This window comes from Lissotriton helveticus, chromosome 2_1 (genome assembly GCF_964261635.1).
Source record: "Lissotriton helveticus chromosome 2_1, aLisHel1.1, whole genome shotgun sequence".
NCBI classification, from domain to species: Eukaryota; Metazoa; Chordata; class Amphibia; order Caudata; family Salamandridae; genus Lissotriton; species Lissotriton helveticus.
This window is the reverse complement of record NC_136059.1, coordinates 358,678,402-358,701,586: the sequence shown is the minus strand read 5'-3', so window position 1 is coordinate 358,701,586 and position 23,185 is coordinate 358,678,402. Positions and strand designations below refer to the sequence as shown.

General features: G+C 49.0%; 1 protein-coding gene across 4 annotated transcripts in view; it reads left to right on the top strand.

The window, feature by feature from the left end:
• Window positions 1–23,185, top strand: part of CPLANE1 (ciliogenesis and planar polarity effector complex subunit 1) — a 2,766,109-nt gene that overhangs the window by 1,031,578 nt on the left and 1,711,346 nt on the right. For all 4 annotated transcript variants that reach the window (XM_078674971.1, XM_078674972.1, XM_078674970.1 and 1 more), the window contains exon 24: window positions 17,323–17,431. In XM_078674971.1, the coding sequence (XP_078531097.1) occupies window positions 17,323–17,431 (109 nt within the window). The remainder of the gene's footprint in view (window positions 1–17,322; window positions 17,432–23,185) is intronic.

Sequence of the window (23,185 nt, the reverse complement as noted above, 5' to 3'; positions counted from 1 at the left end):
TGGGGCCACTACTTCTTCTCCCAAATTAACACTAGTTACTTGCCGGGGTGGAGCACCAGTGGGTGCCGGTTTACCAAACAGGCGACACTTGGGGTCACTGGCAATGTGCCCCGGGTCACCACATCTGAAACAATTGAAGGGCCCCTTTGGAACAGGTCTACCTGTCGGGCCCCCGTTCTGCTTTGGGGGTGGGGGAGGCTGAGAACCTTTCTGCTGGTTCCCTTGGGGATTACTTTGGGGGCCTTTAGGGAACCCTTTCTGTTTACCCCTGTCCCCCCACTCTTCTGCTGGGGACCCTGCCCACCCTTGGCGGAGTCTCCCACTGGACCCTTGTGAACCCTGGTGCTGAGCCAGCGGTCCGCCTCCTCAGCAAGCTTCCTGGGGTTAGTCAGCTTGCTATCAATCAGGTGCTGGCGTAGCTCAGGAAAACAATTACCGGACAAGTTCTCCCATGCAATTAAATCAAAGAGGCCTTGAAAATCATTCACCTGATTACCCTTCACCCAACCATCCAGTGCTCTGCAAAAGAAAGTTACATACTCCACATACGTACTCCCAGGAAGCTTAGTACAACCCCTGAAAATTCTGTCTATACATTTCAGGGGTAAGCCCATATCTGGTCATTAAGGCCTCCTTCATGCGGGGGTAGGAACTTTGTACTTCAAGGGGCAAATCTAGGAGGGTGTCCCGCCCTTCGCTAAGGAACCTTCCCCACAACCCCGCTCCCCAATCCTTGTCAGGGACCCGGTGGGAGGACATGGCTACTTCATAAGCCCTAAACCACTGTCCTATGTCATCCCCCCTAAAGAACTCCTTAACTACATCTTTGGGTATGTACACCCTGGACTCTACCTGCACTGGCATTGTGCTGCCACCAGAAGGAGTTGTTCCCAAACCTCTCAGCTCCAACTCCTTCAATCTCAGGTCATGCTCCATTTGGCATTGCTGCGCCTCCATGACCAATCTTTGTTTGTCCATTTCCATTTGCCCAGCTAATCTTGCCATCTCCATTGCATGTGCCCTGTCTGCTGCCCTGTCCGCCAGCTCCTCTGGTGACAGGCCTCTGCTGGGCTCCACAATGCAATCTGGTGGTATGATTTCCACCGCATTCTGTGGTTCTCTAGACTCTTTCCAGGCTCTCAGTGCCTTGATGTATTGGCCTTTCTTTTTGCACCCGGTGTGTGCAACTCTGAACTTTACACAGAAGCCTCTCAATTGCTCTACTTTGTAGCCTTCCAGTCCTCCGTGTTCCCAATCTACATCTTCAATTCCAGATATCTCAGAGGGTGCTCTTCCAGCAGGGAGTGAGCCAGGCATGGCTTCAACAATGGCAGATGTCTCAACAAAATTATCAACAAATGGAAATCTGTGGCTGCGTTATAGGTCTGCTCTCGCTATGTGGTGATCAGCAATTCACTGTATGTCAACTACAAATGCAAATCCTCACCGCTGCGTCCAATGTTAGAATTGGGGGTCTCTGGTTGGCGCAAGTATGCACTTGTGACAAGCAGGGACCCTCTCCTCTAAGTCAGGGCGAAGGATGACCCCTTAGAATTACCCTTGCTCACCCTCTAGGTGCGTGGCGTGAGCAGCCAAGGCTATTCTTCAGGCGTTATTCAGTTAAGCATTTGTAATAACACACACAGTAAAATGTACCAATCCCCCCACAAATGGACACCAGGCTGTGAATATATAAAAATACGATTCTTTATGTAAAAATATATATATGAGCAGTTCAGACTTATTACAAGACCAATATAACGTTTTTAGATTCAGGCCACAGGTTGTAATTGGGCAAGCTTCTCTTAGTTACAGTTCCAAAATAAGCGTTTTCGTTTCAATTCAGCTCCACAACAGTTCTCTCAGTTTCCTGATATTTCCAAAGTACTTTTAGGGCCAGTTCGGGGAACTCCAGACCAGTCTTTGACCTACGGTGCGCTTCGCAGCGCTACCCCCGCTCCTCTCGGTGAAATGGACCCGGGCCCTACCGCGGCTCACGCATCAGGCGTGAGCATGCCTGCGCCGCGGATGGCCTTTCCCAGCGGCACGGGCCGGGACAAGGGCAGAGCCGGGTGCGAGCCGGGCTTGACGGAGCGGCTCGTACTGCGGGAGGGTTCTGGTGAGCGGGGCGCCTGTCAGGGGGGCTAGGGGTCCAAGAGGGGAGGACGGAAGGCGTGCGCGTGGTTCTCACTCACCCTCAAGGACTCTCGTGGGAGCGCAGACTTCCTCCTTCGGCACTTGGATGCGCGAAGCCTCGATGACGGGGAAATAACACATTACGGGCCCCGAGCCCGTTACAGGAACCTTGGATGAACGTTGCGAGTTCTTTAGGCGAGTCGGCACGAGTCAGCGCGACTCAGACGATTGGGGGCACTTCTGGATCCTGACGTCAGTGGCGTGTGCACTCAGGCAGGCGCGGCCCGCGACCCTTAGCACAGCAGTGCGGGGGTCTCCTCAGCTTGGGCGGCGCGGCCTGATGAGTCTCTGGGATAGCGAAGCTGGGTCACAGGGCACGGCCCGTGCAGCTGTTGACCCGGCGTGGATTGCGATCGTAAGAGGAATTCTGGGGGGAGATGTGAGAGCACTTCAGCGCGCTCCAGTAGCAGGCAAGGGGCAGAGGAGCAGGAAGCCTAGCCCGAGGGCAGAGAGCGACTCCGATCGGAGCGAGGCTCTCACGGGGACAAAGGCAGGCAAGCTCCCAAGTGCCACAGCCCTAGGAGGGGCGATGAGAGGCGCAGTCTGGTTCCAGCGGGATGCACACACGGCTCGAATGTCAGGACGAGCAGAAGCACCAAGAACCCACTAGTCCTGGGGTTCAGATCAGGGGGCAAGCTCAATCAAGCCCTTGGAGAATGTTTCAAAGCACAAGTCAGCAAAGTCTTTTCAAAAGTCTTCTCCTCTCCTTTCTCAGCAAGGCAAGCAGCAGGCCAGTCCTTCCAGCGTCTTCTTCTCCTTCTAGTCGGGCAGAGGTTCTTTGTGGGAAACAGGATTCTGATTTACAAGGAGCAGGGCTCCTAATTTTATACAGCATTTCTTTTGTCTTCTCAGGCCAGGGGGGCCTTTGCATAACTGCTTTCAGTCTCTGAGTACTTGTTGGGTGTACTTCTGGCTTCTGCCTTCAGTGTGAGGGCAGGCACATCAGACGCTCCACAGGGAGGCGGAGCCAGCATTGTGTGGACAGGGGCAGCCAGGAGTACCTTGATGACAGTGCTTTGCCCTTCCTGGGCCAGGTGCAGGCTGAGTCATCAGTCGCTCCCCAGGGGGGCGGAGCCAGCGTTGTGGTGGCAGAGCACAGCCTGATTAAGAGTCCAGGGGCACTCCTACCTCCCACTAAGGTGTAATCCTTGCATTCACCACCTGTCATCCCCCGGCCCTGTCACTCACACAACCCAGACAGTCAGATACACATACTGCAGAGGCGGGCTGAAATGGCAAGCAAATGCTAACTTTCTAAAAGTAGCATTTGCAAACACAGGATATTAAAATAAACTTTACTAAAAGAAGTATTTTATTATTCTGAGTTTAGGCATACGAAACATTATTTTCTACCATGTTCCCTGAGCCTGCTGGGGTTATAGAGTGTAATAATTCCAGCAGCCCATCTGGCCTAAAGGGAACAGGTAGCCTTACAATAGTGAAAAACGAATTTGGCAGTAATTCACTATTAGGACATGCCACACTCATCAGAGCATGTCCTACCTTACACTTACAATGCACCCTGCCCTTGGGCCTACCATAGGGGTGACTAATATGAAGTTAAGGGAAGCTTTGGGGGCTGGCAAGTGTGTGCACTTGCCCAGCTAGCATGACAGTACCAGACTGCACGCATTTTCTGCAATGGCAGACCCTAGACACATTTTAAAAGGCTGCTTCTGTGGGTGGCGCAACCAGCGCTGCAGGCCCACTAGCAGTATTGGTATTTACAAGCCCTGGCACTCCTGGTGCACTTTACTGGGGACTGACAGTAAATCCAATGAACCAATCAGGAATACCAATCACAGTTACACTTTACATAGGGAGCACTCGCACTGCGGCACGGATTGGCCGTGGCGCAGTGCCCTGAGCAGCGGACACCAGCAAAAACATCTGAGGCACATCAGCAAAAAGTGGAAGGGAAACTCACGCCAAGGTGCCAGGTCCAACAAGGGGCTTTCAGAGGAGCACCTACTCAACTTACTTCAAGAGGTGCAAGCTGTACTGTCCACAAGGTCCATTGAGAGGGGCCCAGCCTCAGAAATAGGGACTTGTTACTCCCACTATTTCCTTGTGCCAAAGAAGGATGGATTCCTTCATCCTTTTTTAAATATTCACGGTGTGAATACATTCCTGTGGAAGGACTTATTCAAAATGCTCATAGTGGCCCAAGTTCTGTCTGTCCTGGAACTGGGCAACTCGATAATAGGATGAATGCTTTCATGTGCCAGTTCTTCAGTCCGACAGACGATACCTGTGGTTCAAGGTCAGCCATGAAAATGTTGTTTCTCGTGTTCACCTTCGCCTTATCAGATCCCGTCAGGTGATCACAAAAGTGATGATGGTGGTCGTTGCCCATCTTCAAAGGTTGAGGATACCACTTTTCCCATAACTCGACAATTGGCTGTTGAAGGTGGGCTTGCCGCAGTCAGTCACAGACCACCTCCATATAACGGTGAACATGCTGACATTGCTGAGTTTCTTGATAAACAAGCTGAAGTCAAACCACATTCCTTAGCAGAGGTATCCTTTTATAGCAGTTGTTCTGGACACAATGTAGTTCAGGTCCTTCCTTTCATCTCAGCAAGCCCAGAACATTTGGGCTGTGATCCCATTGTTTTAGTCTCATGCCTGGATCGTGGTGAGACACTCAACCTGCTAATGCAGTGTGTGTGTGTGTGTGTGTCCGGGTACAGTGCCTCTAAGGTGGCACAATCACTTATTGTGCCACCCTTGGAGGCCTTAGGGGCCTTCTCTGGTCACAGTGCCCTGGGTACCTAGGGTACCATTTACCAGGGGCTGACATGTGGCCAGAGATGGCAATTGGGTTTAGGCTTCAATGCAGTTTTAGGGAAGGAACACAGGCCCTGGGTACCTTATTGGCAGGAACCCAGGGCACACTCAGTCAAAGTACATCAGCAATTCAGCAAAATGTGGGGGCATACCATGCAAGAAAGATGGCCATATCTGGCATTTGGATGCCTTGGGCAGTCCCAGGTCAGTGTTCCACTTCAAAGTCCATTCCCTCTAGGGAGATGGACCACCTCAGTAGTTTTGGATTTTCCACCTTCATTTGCATTAGCCATCTGAGTGGTCTGTGGTCAGTTTGAACCAGGAAGTGAGTTCCAAACAAGTAGGGCCTCAACTTCTTCAGGCACCAAACCACAATAAAGGCCTCCCTCTCAATGGCACTCCAACGCTGCTCTCTGGGGAGAAGCTTCCTGCCTATGAAAGCAACAGGTTGGTCTTGGCCTTCATCATTGGTCTGGGATAGGACTGCTCCTATCCCTAGCTCAGAGGGATCACTTTGCACTATGAACTGCTTGGCATAATCTGGTGCTTTTAGAATTGGCGCAGAGCACATTGCTTCTTTCAGGGTGTAAAAAGCCTTTTGGCAACTAACAGCCCAGTTGATTTTCTTAGGCATCTTCTTGGAGGTGAGTTCTGTGAGGGGAGTCACACTGGACCCATATCCCTTCACATACCTCCTGTAGTAGCCAATCAAGCCAATGAATGCCCTGACTTGGGTCTGTGTTGTTGGAGCTGCCCAGTCCAGGATGGCCTAGATCTTGGGCTTTAAGGGTTGTACCTGGCCTCCACCAACAAGGTGGCCCAAGCACACCACAGTGCCCTGCCCTATCTGGCATTTGGATGCCTTGATAGTTAGGCCTACAGATTGCAGGCCTTTTAAAACCTTCCCAAGGTAGATCAGGTGATCCTGCCAGGTGGAGCTGAAGACAGCAATATCATCAAGATAAGCTGCACTAAAGGATTCTAACCCAGGCAGGGCTTGATTCACCAACCTCAGGAAGGTGGCAGAGGCATTCTTTAACCCCAAAGGCATTACAGTGAACTGATAGTGCCCATCAGGTGTGGAGACTGCTCTTTTCTCTTTTGCTCCTGGGGCCATGCCAATCTGCCAGTTCCCTGCAGTTAAATCAAAGGCAATTAGAAATTTGGCTTCCCCTAAGTTGTCTATCAACTCATCTGCTCTTGGGCTAGGGTGAGTTGAGCCCTCTATAGTCCACATAAAACCTAATTTCTCTCTTTCCACCTGTGGATGAGGCTTGGGGATCAGAACCAATGGGCTAGCCCAGGGGCTCTCAGATGGTTCAATAACCCCTTACTCCAGCATCTTACTGACTTCAGCTTTGATGCTTTCCTTGACTTGGTCTGATTGTCGATAGATCTTGTTCTTTGCAGGTGCACTGTCACCAGTGTCCACATCATGTGTACACCAGTTTGTCAGACCAGGGGTCAGGGAAAAGAGACTAGCATACTGTTGCAAGACTTGCTTGCAGTCAGCCTGCTGTTGGGCAGAGAGGGTGTCTGAAAAGACAACTCCATCTACTGACCCATCATTTGGGCTATTGGAGAGGAGATCAGGGAGAGGTTCACTCTCTGCTTCCTGTTCCTCATCAGTCACCATCAGCATGGTGATGTCAGCCCTTTCATTGTAGAGCTTGAGGCAGTTCACATGGATAAGCCTTTTGGGTGTCCTGCGTGTGCCCAGGTCAACTAAGTAAGCGATCTTACTCTACTTTCCTAGGATAGGGTAAGGGCCACTCCATCTATCCTGGAGTGCCCTGGGGGCCACCGGCTCCATAACACACACCTTTTGCCCAGGTTGAAATTCAACCAGTGCAGCTTTTTGGTCATACCAGTGCTTCTGAAGCTCCTGGTTGACCTCAAGATTCTTGGATGCCTTTTCCATGTACTCAGCCATTCTGGACCTTAGGCCAAGCACATAGCCCACAATGTCTTGCTTGGGTTCTTGGAGAGGCCTCACACAACCCTCTTTCACAAGACAGAGTGGTTCCCTCACCGGATGACCAAACAGAAGTTCAAAGGGGGAAAACCTTACTCCCTTCTGTGGCACTTCCCTGTAAGCGAAAAGCAGGCATGGCAACAGAACATCCCATCTCCACTTGACTTTTTCAGGGAGTCCCATGATCATGCCTTTCAATGTCTTGTTGAACCTCTCATCAAGACCATTGGTTTGTGGATGGTATGGGATAGTAAACTTGTACTGCACTCCACACTCCTTCCACATGTGTTTCAGGTAAGCAGACATGAAGTTAGAAACTCTGTCTGAAACCACCTCCTTAGGAAACCCTACCCTGGTGAAGACACACAGGAGGGCCTTGGCTACTGCAGGTGCTGTAGTAGTCCTACGTGGAATTGCTTCAGGGTACCTAGTAGCATGATCCACTACTACTAGAATGCATGTGTTCCCTGAGGCTGTGGGAGGGTCAAGTGGACCCACAATGTCCACACCTACCCTTTCAAAGGGAACCCCCACCACAGGCAGTGGTATCAGGGGGGCCTTTGGGTGGCCACCGGTCTTACCACTGGCCTGACAGGTAACACAGAAGCTAACAAACTCCTTCACCTTTTGGTGCATCTGCTGGCACTACCACTCTCCTGGTGGCTCCAGGAGTGGGGTTTCTTGCCTCAGCATACAAGTCAAGTCAAGTCAAGATAGCTTTATTCGGTATTATTAAAAGACCATAAAAGCACATATAAAATTCATACCACATAAGTAATACAGTTAAACATTAAAAGTGCTAATTTTTTTTATAAAAAGCATTATAAAAAGGAGATCAGAGGAAATCAGTTAATTGAATATACTATTAGCTACATATATATGTAGGGTCCGACACTAGCATTAGGTCATAGTGCCCCTAGTTCTAACCACGTATTTCAGATATTTAGCAGCTGCATCCACAGTAAGTTCGTCATGTAACATGTACAGTCTAATTAAAGCAGGTCTGCATTGACGCAGACCCCGCAGCCTTAACTGGGGTAACAAAATTCTCTTTCTCCCCCACTCATAATATTTACAAAAAAAGATGCTGTGGATGTTAGACTGAGTCGAAATATCATCACATGGACATTTTATCAGTAACAGCGACCAGTCGTTTGGAGTCGGGAAAGTTATCAGCCTATAAAAGCAGTCGGTTCTCATCCTAGTTAAAAGCATTCTTGTATAACTGGAAATTTCCGGGGCCAAATACGGATGTAAACCAGGTCCGTGTAGAATGCGGCGATGAGAGATGATTGTTGACTTGTTACCATCCAGGAACCACCGTCTATCTTCCAACAATTCAAGGCAAGTGTCTTTTAAAAGTTTTTTCGATATTAATGAGCATGTGCTCGGGGTTGCGAAGAATTCAGGATGCCCAATGGAGGTCATAAAACTTTTAATATATTGAAGCCAAATGATCTTCTTAGCCGCTGATTGATTCATACAGTCCTGAATCACATCCCTGCTGAAGGCTGTCTCATCCGAGGACCAGATCTTATGCCATAACATGACGGGTGTGACCTTTATTAAATCTGTAATGTGCACTCGGTTTAACTCTTTATGGCAAATGGTGGTTGAAACAGATCTTAGAACAGCTAGCAAGTATCTGAAAAAGGCATTTTCTGCTAGTTGGATTTGTGAGCAATCGGCCGTCCCCCATATGCCAGCGCCATAGATTGCAGTTGATACGCATTTAGCTGCATACATTTTAATCAAGGTATCTATGGGTTTCCCACCCAGGCGTTTGGCAAATTGTTTTACTGCACCAATAGTATGGGTGAAGGCCAAATTTCGTGAAGCTATCATTGTTGACCAGGTTCCTCTATTATTAAAAGTGATGCCTCAGCATACAGTAATCCCTCTTCCCAATAAGCTATGTGGGTACCACTGACATCTCCCTGTGCTTCTGAAACAGATTGCTGCCTCAGGCTTTCAAGAGTGGGACAGTCTTGCTGACCCTGGCACAGGTCTTCCCTAGTGGGTCCCCCTGGACCCAGGAGTTCAACCTGGTAAGGTTCAAGCTCCATAGGCTCAGTTCCCTCTAGTGTGTCCAAGTGCTCTCCCTGAGGAGAGGGGTCCTAAGTGTTTTGCTGTACAGAAGCTGGTCCTCCAGTCTTCTCACCTTTTCTCTTGGTGGGTTGGTCCATACTTTCAGGATCCAATCCTACTTTTTCACCTTTCCTCTTGCTCTGTGCTCTTGTTTGCACACACACACACCAATTCATGGATACCCAGCATGGCTGCATGGGTTTTCAATTTAACCTTCGTTCTGGCTGAGGTTTCTAGGTCATTGCCAAGCAGACATTCTGCTGGTAACTTTAGTTTGAGGCCAGTGACCCCCCCCCCCCACCCAGCCTAATGTCACCATAGCCATAGGATGATTAGTGGTAACACTGTCAGCATTGGTGACTGGGTAGGTTTTCTCAATCAAGTATTGCTCAGGGGAAACACATGTATTTCTCACCATAGTGACACTGGCACCTGTATCCCTCAGAGCTTCTATCCTAGTTCCATTAACCCAGGGGTATTGCAAATACTTCTTTAAGTTGGGTGGTCACACAGCTACTGTGGCAAACTCAACTTCCCCTTCTGAAACTAGAACTGCTTCAGTGTGCATCCTGATTTGCTCTAGGCATACTGTTGATCCCATCTGTAGACTTGCCACCCCAGGTGTAGCTGTACTGGTTGCCTTAGGGGCTTTGGTATGGGGGCAAGATGTATCTACAGTTAAGTCTCCCAACTTCTTACAGTTGTTACACCAGACCTTTAAAGGATCAAAGTTCTTCCCCCTGTAGGGCTGAGGCACATGGGGAGTAGTTTGGTTCCCACCCCCTGTACAGGTTTTTGAGGCCCTTTAGAAGACTCAGACTTGTTATCTTGGGGATTCTCACCACCTTTCCCCTGGAGAGGTTTTGTAACCAACTTCTTCTGGTCACCCCCAGTGGTTGTCCTTGTCACCCTTGTCTTGACCCAATGGTCTGCCTTCTTTCCCAATTCTTGGGGAGAAATTAGACCTAGGTCTACCAAATGCTGAAACAACTTTTCATTTGTGCAATTACTTAATATGTGTTCCTTCATAAACAAATTGTAAAGTCCAGAAAAATCATGCATATTGTGTCCAGTTAACCAACCATCCAGTGTCTTCACTGAGTAGTGGGTGCAGCGGACCAGGAGAGTGGGTCTGGGTAGCCCAGGCCAGCGCTGGGCCCTCCCAGGTGTAGAAAGAAGGCGGAGCTGCAGGGCCACCCACAGGCCACCGCCGGGAAGCCCAAGCGCCACTGCCCGAGGTGGCAGTCGAGGAACCGGGGGAAGAAGCCCAGGCAAGCATGAAGCAGGACCAGGGTTTCGCACACCGCCCCCCCCTGCCGCCCAATCGACGGCTGATCCCCCTCTCAGAGGCCTGCACCCCCGCAGTAGCGTGAACACCTCCTCACCTCTCAGCCGCAGTTGTTGCAGGGGGGGTAGTCAGTCGGTGGCCCACAGACGTCAGTGTAGCACAGTCCAGGCCCCCAGGAGGTCCAAGCAGCGCCCCCGCCACCTCCGAGAGCCACAGCGCAGCGCCTCAGGCCGCCAGCGGGATCCCAGGCAGTAGCTCTCCATGCAGGGCCCGGCCGACAGCCAGTCCATCCCCCAGGTTCACGGCAGTTCACAGAAGCAAGGCAGTGGTCCCTCCAGCGGGGAGGCAAGTCCTCGAGCCCACCGGCGGGGAGCGAGGACAACGCAACTCCTCCTCAGGCTGATCAGACAGCACTTGAGGGCGGCTCCAGGCAGGCCCGGGCTCCGGAAAGGCAGGGGGAGCTCGAGGAAGCAGGCCGGAGTCTCCCTGGCCCCCGCAGCGCCAGCCGCACCAATGCCACGAAAAAGGCAGGCCCGTAGTCTAGCCGGCCTGGCACAGGAGGCCGGTGATTCAGCCCCCGGGTTCTCAGCAGCTCGGGGGGGCCCACAGAAGCAATGCGGCGGCCCCTCCAGCGGGGAGGCAATTTCACAGCCACGTGGGGGGGCAGCGGGAAAAACCCAGCTCCTCCCCAGGCCAAGCAGACGGGACTCGAGGGCGGATCCAGACAGGCCCTGGGCTACCAAGAGGCAGGGGGATGCTCGATGAGGCAGGCGGGCCATCCCCCAGGCAACCGCTGTGTTGGCCGCACCAGTGTCGCATCAAGGCAAGTCCACAGTCTCACTGGCCGGTCTCAGGAGGCTGGTGACTAAGTGCTCCGCTGCGACGCGGTCAGGGTTTAAGACCGGGCAGGGAGCCGACGGCCACGACGGCAGCCGCCAGCTTAGGAGAGGCCATGAGGAGGTTCTGGGAGTAAGAGGCGTCCGCCACCCCAAGGATCACCTAGCAGCACGACAGCGGGGACTTCCGGATCTCTAGGTGAGCGGGTCAAGGATCGCAGGGTCACTAGAGTCCCGATGGCAGGCGGATTCAGAGTGGATGACGGAGGGGTACGGAGCACTCCTAAAGTGCGACCGCCATCTTGACGCTCTTGGCCACGCCCCCCGGTCCTGGAATGACTTAAGGATAGAAGGGCCAAATTAGTTTCCTTGAGCATGTCTGCCCCAGTCCGGCGGTTTTACCACCAGCTTCTCCCTCTTCCTGGCTACTGGAGGAATTGTCAATCCCGTCGACACCAGGCTACACCACCAGATAGGCAAGCCGACCAGCTTTTTCATGTCATCCAGCTGTTGCAGCCACAAAACCACTTTACTGTGCCCCTTACTACACACAGCTAGCCTGTGGGATGCAGGATCCAGTATTTCCTCCAATGGTGGCAAGCAATTACTGGTCCTTCTGGGCTACACTATTCCATTACTTTTCACCCAGTCACACCTTCCACCATCATTAACATAGCAGACACAGAACTACCTCTCTGTCTTGCGGAAGAAAGTGTAGGCCCTTTTGAATAAAGGGGCCATAGAGAGGATTCATACATCAGTGGTAGGAACCGGATGTTACTTTTGTTGTTTCATTATGCCAAAGAAGGACAGAGGCATTCGTCCTACTACCTTTGCCATCTCAACACATTCCTGCAAAAAGATGCATTCAAAATGCTTGCACTAGCCCAGGTCCTGTCTGCCCAAGACTTAGGAGACTGGATGGTAGCAGTGAACGTGCAAGATGCTTATCCCTGTTCTTCAGTCCTACAGGCACCATCTACGGTTCACTGTGGCCCAGGAGCATTTCCAGTTTGCGGTGCTCCCCTTTGGCCTCACCAGTATTCCTCGGGTGTTCACTAAAGTGCGGGCAGTGATCAGAGCACACCACCATAGGTTGGGGTACCATTCTTCCCCCTACCTTGACAACTAACTGTTGAAGGCAGGCTTGCCCCAGACACTCTTAGATCACCTCCAGATAACATCATTGGGAGTCACACCTGACTCCTTCACAGACACTCCCATTTCTCTGAGCTATCCTGGATATGGCACAGTTCTGTGCATTTGCCACAGAGGGGAGGGTTCAGGATATTCAGGCTTTGATCCCAATGTTTCAGCTTCTGTCCTAGATACAAGTGAGAATAACGCTGAGGGATTGCTTGCTTTCGGCATCCAGCTGGTAAACTATGTCTGATGGCACATGCAGGCACAACAGTGGATTCTGAATTCCATAGGGCACAGCACTGGAGGGGTTGGATTTGTCAGATTGTGTCCAGATTTCGGAGGAGACTGTAAAAGACCTGCAGTAGTGGTTGCCGGGCTGGGATTGGGTCAGTGGCAGACCCGTCTCCTTGCCCCTCCCAGGAGTGACAGTGGTCATGGATGCATCAATTCTGGTTTGAGGAGGCCATCTGGTAGAGATGGAGATCAGGTCTCTGGGAGAGGCCTTGCTCATAATAATTGGAGATGTGGGCAATTGACTCGCCATCGAAGGTACAGATGTTCATGGACAAAACAACTACTGTGTGGTACTGTACCAAGCCTGGCAGAGTGGGGTCCTGGGTCCTGTGCCAGGAGGCTCTATATCTCTTAAAGTGGTTGGACTGCCAGGATATTTCCCTGGTGGTGAACCACCTGGTGGGATCTATAAACGCCAGGGTGGATGAACTCGGTCATTGACGCCTAGTGGACCCCGGATGTCAGTTACATACAGAATTGGTGCAGGGTGTCTTCCAAGAATGGAGAGTTCCCTGGCTTGATCTATTCACCACCTTCAGGAATGTGCAGTGGCAACACTCTTGGAGACTCATTCCCCAGAGAGTGGAGCTCAAGTATCCGGTATGACTTTCTGTCACTACATCTCCTGCCCCTAGTTTTGAAGATGATCAGGAAAGAACAGACCAAAGTCATTCTAGGGGAATGGGATTGGGCAAGGAGAGTATGGTACCCACAACTCCTGGCCATGAGCAGCTGTCCTTTGATTAAGATGCTTGTTCAGGAGGATCTTCTGTTGCTGCACCAATGCAGGGTTCTACACCCTGGCCTGCGCACTTTACATCTCTTTTCTTGGAGACTGAGCAGTGACAGTTGCAGTAGCGGCCCATCCCCAGCCAAAGTGGTGGGGTGGGCCTGGCAGGAGGACGGAGAAAGGAGGCGGGGAGGGGGAGGGTTCTGGGGACAAAAAAAATAAGTAAAAGAAACTTATCTGAACGCCGCCGCCCACAGCATTGCGCTCATCCAGGCTGCTTCATCTGAGCACAGGCTCCCAGACTGCACTGCGGCGAATCATGACGCTGCCTGAAACCTGTGTCAGAATTGGCCAGAGTGCCGGCAACTTGCGCTCCCAGGCAGACTGGGAGCCTTTGCCTGCGCTCTCTAGCCCCAGCAAAGCAGCTGGGCCTGTAATGTAATGTGATGTAATTTGCACTTGTTTAGCGCCTATCACCCCGGGGTCTCTAAGCGCTGTACGAATACCGCTGTGGAACCCTTCCTGGCCTGTTCCTGTGAGGTGTCCACTCTTGGCCACCCCCAAGGTGAAGCCAGGCATCCTAGCGTTGTTAGGGCCAGTGTGGAGATTAAGCGAGCTATTGCCCAGAGTTGCAGAGTGGAACCCATGATTAGAGTAGGCACCGAGGCGAGAATTATCGGGTCCGAGGACTTTGAGCCCAAGACCCTGCCGCGACGGGGATTGAACCCTGGTCCTGGGCCAAACCTCTGCCTCAGGGTCTGCCGCTCTAATCGGTGAGCCACACTTCTCCACTGGAGAGAGCTTCATTGCGCATGAGGGTTTGGCAGGCCTGAGATAGCTGGCCAAACCCTCATGCGCAGTGAAGAGAGTGCCCACCACTCCCCCACCAGCAGTGTCATCCCCTGGACCCACCCCCAGACTCATCAGATTCCTGGGGTCGGATCCAGGGGATTCAAATGAAACTATAATTAAACTGGTTTAAAACCCGTTTTATTAACATTTTATTTGCTGGTGGTGGCAGGGGGGCGATGCTCCTCTGCTTTAATGGAGCAGCTGTCGCTGGGACGTTGACTGCATTCGACTTCTGTTGTGAAGAGGGATGTATCGTTTTGGGAACAATACGTACCTCTACAAAATCAGATTATGCCACCTGTTGGGAAAAGTTTGTTATTTGGTCCCGTACCCTTCAGATTGATCCACTACAAGCCAAGTTGTCCGAAGTGTCGGTGTTTATTCTCCCTGGTTGAGCAAGGATTTGTGTTTGGCACTGTTTAAGGTCATTTGTCAGCTCTTTCTGCTTTTTTGCTATTGTTGTATCTTTATTCAAACCACTTGATGTGATATGATTCTTAAAGGTGTACAACATTTGTTTCCACCAAAGCCTTTTGTGACAGTAGAACTTGAACTTAGCCCCAACCTTTTTGATGTGTACCCCATTTGAGCTACTGCACAGCTGTCCATTGTGGCTTCTAACCTTGATGGCTGTCTTTCTCATCGTTATAAAATTGGCTGGGAGTGCGAGCGAGCTTTAAGCACTCTGTCAATCCTACATATGCAAAATACTTCCCAGAAAAGTTGGAGGACCCGAGCTTCGGTTCATGTCGGGCAGGCTATTAACCTTCTGGCATTCTTTGCTCCGCCTTTTCCTCCTAGAAGAAAGACAGACTCCATTGTTTGGATCCCAAAAGAGCACTGAGTTTGTACATCAATGATACCAGCTAACTTCATGTGGACAATCAACTTTGTTGTTTTCTCTGGGGCAATCAAAGGCAAGGCATTGCAAAAAATGGACCAGCTTCCGGTGGATTGTTTTCTGCATTAAAATCTGCTATTCACTGACTATAATTCAGCCCCCAGTAACCTTGTAGGTTCACTCCACCTGAGCCAAGGTTACCACTGCATTGACATGTTGAGTGCCTATCCTAGATATATGCGAGGCGGCTACATGGGTATTGCTAAATACGTTCATGAAGTACTACTGCATCAACAGTCAGGTCTGTCAAGAGGGGCTTTTTACCCGCTCTATCCTACAGGAGTTTATAAACTGAGTCATTTCACAGGGCTGCCACCTGGGCAGAGGTACTGCTATGAAATGCTGTTCACAAGGTAACGATCTTTCTGATGGATACTCTAAGTACAAATTCTTCACTGATCCTCTCCATTCTGTAAACTAGACTCTTTTTCTATCTAAAAAGGTTCTGACTTGGAGATCTGCCCACTGGGCATGCTAGTGTACTTATAGGCTCTCTGTCTGAAGGCGTGGACAGTCTATCAAAGCAGCTGATGTCAGCACGCATGGGTGCTGTGCCTGTTTCTCTGTTGCTCCGCTCGTCACTTCTTGAGCTGGACAATGCTAGTATTAAGCTGCACGACGCCACCTACTGGCATGCAGGAGTACTATTAGAAAAGTATCTGGCTCCATCCTGACGCCTGGGAAATATTCACAAGTTGAGGAATCTGTGTTAAGACTATCCGCCTGAAAGATCACTTCGCATAAGTAACTTTTTCATTTAGCATACAGCTATATATGTACACGCTAAAGGTATGCTACTTTTGAGAGGAATGGAGCTGTGAAATGGCAAAAAAAAATCCCTTTGGACCTTCACTTATTTTTTTGCAATAATGACAAAAATATTCGAAGGTTTCTCATGACAATGGGAATATCCTAATGCTTTAATATTGCATCCTTCTTATTTTCAACACTTTGTATGCAAATGGAATTTGGTATACCTTTCCTTTGCAAGTGTTGTCATTTGTAAGGAAACTTTGCTAGATGTGTACTATGTGAGTTACTGGTGCAAAATGTTTTCCCACTACTTGCAAAAAGGCACGTTCAGTTTCATTACAACTAACAATTAGGTTAGAAAAAACTGCAAAAACTCTGCAGACTACATTTTTTTTTTTTTTTTTTTATTGCAGTATTCCAATATATGCACAGTCAAACATGAGTATTACATCAAATACATATCATAAATTCACAGGCCGTGCAAATTACAAAGTCAAGTATGCATAGTATTGCAGCTTTCATTTAGGTCGTAACAGTTACAACAACTCCCCCCCCCCCCCTCCCTCTAATTACCCCGGCACTTGTATATACAAATCTCAGATTTCTTATACTGTGTTCATATTTTCCTATGTGTACAAACAATATACAGTTTCAACGTCTAACGGTCCCCTGCCATTTCCAGTTTACTCCCCATGGCATCAAAGCCATTTGTACTCATTGTTGTACTGTCCTTGCGGAAAGTCCCTTTCCACACCTGGTTGCACACCCTCAGTTGTCCCTATATGGGCGTCATCGGAGAAGAAAAAGAAAAAAGAGGGGGGGAGGAGGGGCGGGGGATGACAGGAGGGGGGAGGAGAAAAAAGGGGGTAGCTGGGGGGAGGATGGGGAGGGAAGGGGGAGGGAGGGGGGGGAGCATGGGAAAGAGGGGAGGAAAAGACTGGGGGGGTAGTAGTAGTGGAGGGGAGGAGGGGGCGGAAAACGGGCTTAAAGGGCGGGGACAACAGTCCCTGTTTAGTTAGTTTGCAACTCTCCCCCATTGTCTTCATTCGTTGTGTGAGGCAGTGATGACCTGATTCAAAATCTAGAAGTATTGCATTCCATTCCATTGAAATGGGGTGCTTACGTAGACCTCTACGCTCCTCACGCTGTATTTCCATACTCTCTGCCTTCCCCCATCTCAGTACCTCTCCACGCCAAATGTCTGGTTCGGGTGGCCTAGCCGATTTTCATCACATGGTTACTGTTCTCTTAGCTAGTAATAATGCCATATCCGCGAAGTGGGATGCTACACTCTTCTTTTCAGGTGGGCCTAGCCCCAGTATACAATAAACTCTGCAGACTACATTAACACTAATAATGATCAACTATGCAAAATGTTGTTAATGTAATAAAAATGTGTCACACTTCTAAAGAGGATTAAAAAACTAATATAGCTGCTATATAATGTTTCCACCATGCATATTTTCCTATTTGTAGGTAGCAGAGATTTTGGTGAAGGCTTTTCCCAGCTCAGAAGCTGTCAGAGTACCTTTAAGGGACAAATACCATTCTCTTCAAAAGCGCTTAAGACACTGTATGGTCAAAGGTAATGTATATTATGTTTTCTGTATTGAAAGCCTTTGCTGTTTGTTTTGAGTTGGTTATACCATTTGCGTTTCATTTTACTTTCTCAAGAATACCATGGTGAGAAAACAACAGCAAAGCAATGTGGGGAAGTAATAAACAGAGGGCATTGTATGAATTGTTTAGTGAAAGATGACTTGACAAGCATTCAGGTTGCGTCCATGAGACAAAGGCTGAATTCAGGCTAATTATATCTTATAGATCCCGGAGTGGGGGGGGATATTGCCTCTCCGAATTTCACATTCCCTTTTTGGAAGATCTGTATAAGGTAGCGGTGGGTATAAAATCGGGCTCCCCAAAAGATCCAACCACACCGAAAGCTATCTGCATGGGGTTAGACACCATATTACCCTTGGTGCAACAACTGTTGGAAATGTCCTGCAGGAAGAGTTGGTCCCGGACACTTGGAAGCAAGCGATGGTTCTCCCCCTTAAAAAAAAAACCACAGCAGACTGGAATCTACTGGAGAACCTGTGGCCTGTCTCGCTACTCCCCTACTTTTCAAAAATTGCAGAAAACGTGGTCAACTCGCAGCAGGCTGGCACACATTAATAAATTCAACCTATTTCATCCCACTCAATCAGGTTTAAGAGCAACTTACTCTTCGCTACGGAGACAGTTCGCAGATGGGTAGATGAAGGCCTGACGACTGCACTGGTCCTTTTGGACCTTAGTGCAGCTTTCGATTCGGTGTCCCAAAAGCTGCTTTTACACCGTCTCAGAATGGGCGGTGTGGACGGGGCTGCTCTAAACTGGCTGACCTCTTATCTGCAGGGCCATAGTTTTCAAGTAACACAATCCCACATACCTTTAACAAAATCTCTTTAGAGCAGGGGGTGCCCCAGGGTTCAATTTTGAGCCCTACCCCTTTTAATTTGTATGTGGCCCCCTTAGCAACAATTGTGGAAAAACACGACGTCACCATAGTGTCATATACAGAAGAAATTCAGTTAGTGGTCACTCTGACTCCTAACTCGGTGTAAGCAGACAGTAGTTTTGCAAACTGCTTAAAAGACCTGGCCTTTTGGATGACAAGCAACTGCCTGAAACTGAATGGTAATAAAACGGAGATACTGGTAATGGTGAAGACTCCGTCCATCTAGTCTTCGGCCTGGTGGCCACCAATATTAGGCCCGGCCCCCACCCCTAAGACAGAGGTGACAAACCTAGGAGTCTGGCTGAACTCGACCCTCTCCTTTGAGACTCCGACCAGGAAAGTCGCAGACAAGTGCTTTGGAATCCTTAAGATTTTAAGAAAAACCTTAGACATTCTCCCGGCCTCCACTAGGAAAACCCGGACCTATGCCCTGGATAAAGGCCCGTCCTAGCTGTGGAACCTTCTTACTCCTTATAATCCAGAACGGCACCTGAGGTCGACTGTAACTTACCTGGTTAGAATTCCCAGGGTAAAGAAAGCACGTATGGGTGCCCGCTCTTTTGGCTACCTGGCAGCGAAAAATTGGAATGCCCTGCTCCTATACCTTCATGCGGAACACACAGAGAGCGTCTTCAGGAAAAAATTAAAGACCTGACTCTTCCAACTGTGAATTAATTTTGTGCCCTCCTGTTTCCCTTATCCTTTGCCCCTGTTCACGCTGGCATCTGTGTAGTTGTCTGGTAAGGATGCAGGGGGCGGGGACACACCAGTGATGTAACAAAGCGCTTTATAAATGCTATAATAACAATAGAGTATTTAATTTTCCCCTTATTCCTATTATGTTTTTATTTATCTATTTATCTCTATAGATGTCTGACACACTAGAGAAATACCATCACTATTTGCACCATTCTGACAACTGGCCACTCATTTTACTTTGCTGATATTCCCTTTTTCTTTTTGCCAAATCTCCTCATAGTTCGGAGTCCAAAATGAGGATGATATTGAAAGCCATGGAGTTCTCTTGTAGCAAAAAAATCCAAACAACCTTTATCTCTCAATTGAACGTAACAAGATAATGCCTAGCATGCTAGACCATCTTCTAGAAAAAGAATAAAGCTCTCCAAAACAGCCACCATTGGTAACCTTGATAGCACGGCTTCAGAATACCTGTCTTATAGACATTTAGCCCTACCTTTAAATTAAATGTACAATGTCAAGGAGACAGAGTTGGTCTTACGGGACTCGATTAGTTTTCCATTTCTGTTCTCCTTGTCCCAGATTGTACGAATAAGGAGTCCTCCCTTTCTTTTTTGATGAAGGAGACGAAGACACCATCAATAAGATCTTGTAGGGATTTTCAATCCAAGGAACCATTCGCTCAGTACGTTGACCAGAAGGATGAGCCATATAGTGGGTCTCTTTGTCGTTAAATACTGTTTATATTTCCTCATGATAGTCTCACCCTTCTGTCATATACTTTGACTGTATTCTTTTGGGAGACCCCTCAATTGCACATTTTCTAATTTTCTCAAGTCACGTAAGTTGTTATTTTACAATAGCTGATTCATTTATGTTCAAAATGTGTAATACATTTATCATATGTTTTGGTAGTAATTTTCTAATCTAGATCATATATTCATATAGTTATTTGAGCAAATGGTAGTTGGGGGGTAAAGCATAATAACTTTAGCATGAGTGTGCAAGGGAGTGCTATTACTTCTCTTATCTTACATCCTGATGTTGTGCTTTATGTTCCTCAAAATAAGCGGTTTACAGACTATATACAGACTATATAACAGCTGTTCACATCCCTCTCCGTGTGAGAGGTTGGCTTTTAAAGACATTCCAGACAGAAGAGCAGCCTGGCTCAATGTGAGTCATACCATGGCCATTTGGTTGTTTCTCATAACATCTTTTCCGGCAATTACATAATTTGGCCTTGACTCGCAGAGAGGCCTACAAACTGGAAAACCCTTTTAAGTCCAAGTTACGGCAGTATGTTGATTCTGTTGCAATACTAAACCTCCATTATGGCAGAAACTTTGATACCTAAAGATTAGGCATGTAGGCATCCATAGTAAATACACCATATAAAATGTTCCAAAATTCTGCAGCTGGTAGTGTGGGCTAAGAACAAGGGCGCACTGGTGTATTATCAGTACAACTCCATTAGCTTACTCTTACACTCCACTTTAAGTGGTCACACTGCCCCAGGGCCACGTTTATGCAAAATCCAATTTTAGAAGAAAAAGTGTGTGTAATAGTCCATCCAGGGGCGGCTCCTTCATTAGGGCTGAGGAGCGCCCCCCCCCCCCAGTGCCAGAAGCAAAAAATAAAATGATATTTTAAATACCATTTTATTTTCTGCTTCTCTCTCTCTGTGAGAAAGCAGAAGGCACGGGTATGCCTGGTTGGGCACGAGTGGGAGGGGAGGGTATGCCTGGTTGGAGGCGAGTGGGTGGGCGGGTTGGAGTGGCTTGCACCACTCTGAGTACCCTGACTGCTTTGGTCGGCCCTGCGGCGGCAGTCATGCGCACTCTAGATTTTCTCTATGTAGGCTGCATGAAGCCTACATAGAGAAAATGGCCTCCCTTCCGGCTGGGTGCTGTCCCCGACTCCGCACCAATCACAACGCTGCCATTGCAGCATTGTGATTGGCTTACAGGAGAGGAGGGAGCATGCCTGTTCCTGTTCAGAAGCAGAGGAGGCGCGGGACCCCGCCCAGGCGTGCTTTCTCATTACTTTCCTGTCAATCTGGTGCTGCCGAGGATATGGGTTTTATCGCAGTGGAAAGCCTGGTGTATGGCTAAATGCTAGCTTATACCTTCTCAGCGGCACAGGCCAGAACATCAGGGATCAGCTGCCAGGTCAGAGGCGGCGCGGTACCTGGTCAGGTAAGTTTTCTTTTTCTTTTACCCCCCCCGGGTGACCTCCTCCACCACCCCCACCCGCGAGTATTGCGAGCCGCGACTGAGTCCATCCTTGATTTGTCTTTCCAAATTTCAAAGAATAATACTGTTCATTCCTTAATTATCATCAGTCTATTAAAAAAGAATCTGCAGTCAACGCAACGCAGCCAATGCGTTTAGTCTCTACGGACATCATCAGGGCTGTAAATCAAAATATATGTATCAATCATATGAAGTTGGCTTTATAATTTACATATTTACAAATCTACAACAGTATTCCCATTATTACAGCAAATTGCACAAAATCCCCACCCAAAACTCCCTACCTATATACACTCTGCTGTGGACATCCTGTCCAATAACATCTTAATGACATATCAAAAAGTTTTTTGTTTTAAAAAAAATCTTTTTATTAACAATTTAACAAAGAAAGACATCAGGTGACTTAGCCAATCTCACATTTGTCATATATACATTTCCATACTTCAAAATAGCACATACAAGTTAATGGTAAAGGGATCACAGGGACTCATGCGCATCCACTACTTCCAGACAGATCGGGGGCGTACAGATGTCTCCACGGTAGCGATTCCAGTCCACCCAGACCTTACTCCACTTTTGAGAACAACATCTTGAAACGTAGACCGACCTCTCTCTAAACATGCACCAATTCATGTGTTCCACCCACTTTCCAACCCGGGGGTCACTGTCTAGCTCTCCACAACTGAGCAATATTACGGTTGGCTACCATGCATACCAAATTTACCCATTGTCTCTTATACACGCACAAATCCGTGGGTCCCCAAATGTTTAAAATACACCTACGAGCCTCTGGCCGTAACTCTACCCCCAGGACATCCCGCAGCCTATCGTGGATCTCTACCCAATAATCCTGCCCCTCCGTACAGTGCCACAAAATATGCATAAAAGTTCCAAGTTCTCTGCACCCCCTACGACATTCCCCACTCTCTGCTCTACCCATTCGAACCAGACGAGGCCCCATGACATACGACCTGTGTAGAATCTTTAGCTGCACTAATCTGAGCCTCATCTGTATAGCCACTACCCGTGGAGAGGAGACCGCCTCCTGCCAGTCCTCGTCGTCTAGATCCACCCCATCTGCACTCCATTGTGTCCTGATAAGTACCAGCGGGTCCTACATGTTATTGATGAGTTTTTCATATATTAATGAGATGGTCTTCTCTGGGAGGTGACCGTCTAACACCCGGTCTTCAAGGGGGGAAGCGTCAGGGAGCGTCGTGCCTCTGGGGATGTGCGTAAGTAAGGCGTGCCTGATCTGAAGGTAACGGTAGTGCTCCCTGTCGTGAAGGCGGTATTGCTGCTTGAGAGAATTAAACGTGTGAACTGTGTCTTTCCCCCAGACATCTTTGATCTGTGTAATCCGGATGAGTTCCCACTTGTCAAATCCCTTGGACTTCCATAAACTTCCTAGTCTCTCCGAGCTCCATAATGGGGTGGCGAGTGTTAGTTTCCCCTCCCACTTGAGATGCCTATTGGCCGTGTGCCATACCTGTACTGCGTGAGCTGTAGGTCCCGTGAGGGGAAACCGACCAGGTCTGGTATACAGTGCCCTGGTGAAGTCACCCCCCGGCACCTGCCAGCGGTCCATAGCGTACCCCGGGTCCACGGGGGGCCCGTAAATGACGTGATTCACCGCTGCCAACTGGGAGGCCAAGTAGTATTTCCGTAAGTCCGGCAATCCTATCTCCCCATCATACCAGGGGAGAGTGAGCTTAGAGAAAGCTATACGGGGCTTACCGTCCCAAAGAAGCTGTCTCTTGAGGGCGTCTATTTCCCTGAAGTAGGACGCCGGTATGGGGTCCATGACGTTCTGGAGTGCGTATAAGAATCGGGGTAGGGCCATCATCTTGAAAAGCACTACTCTACCCAGAAGGGAGAGCGGAAG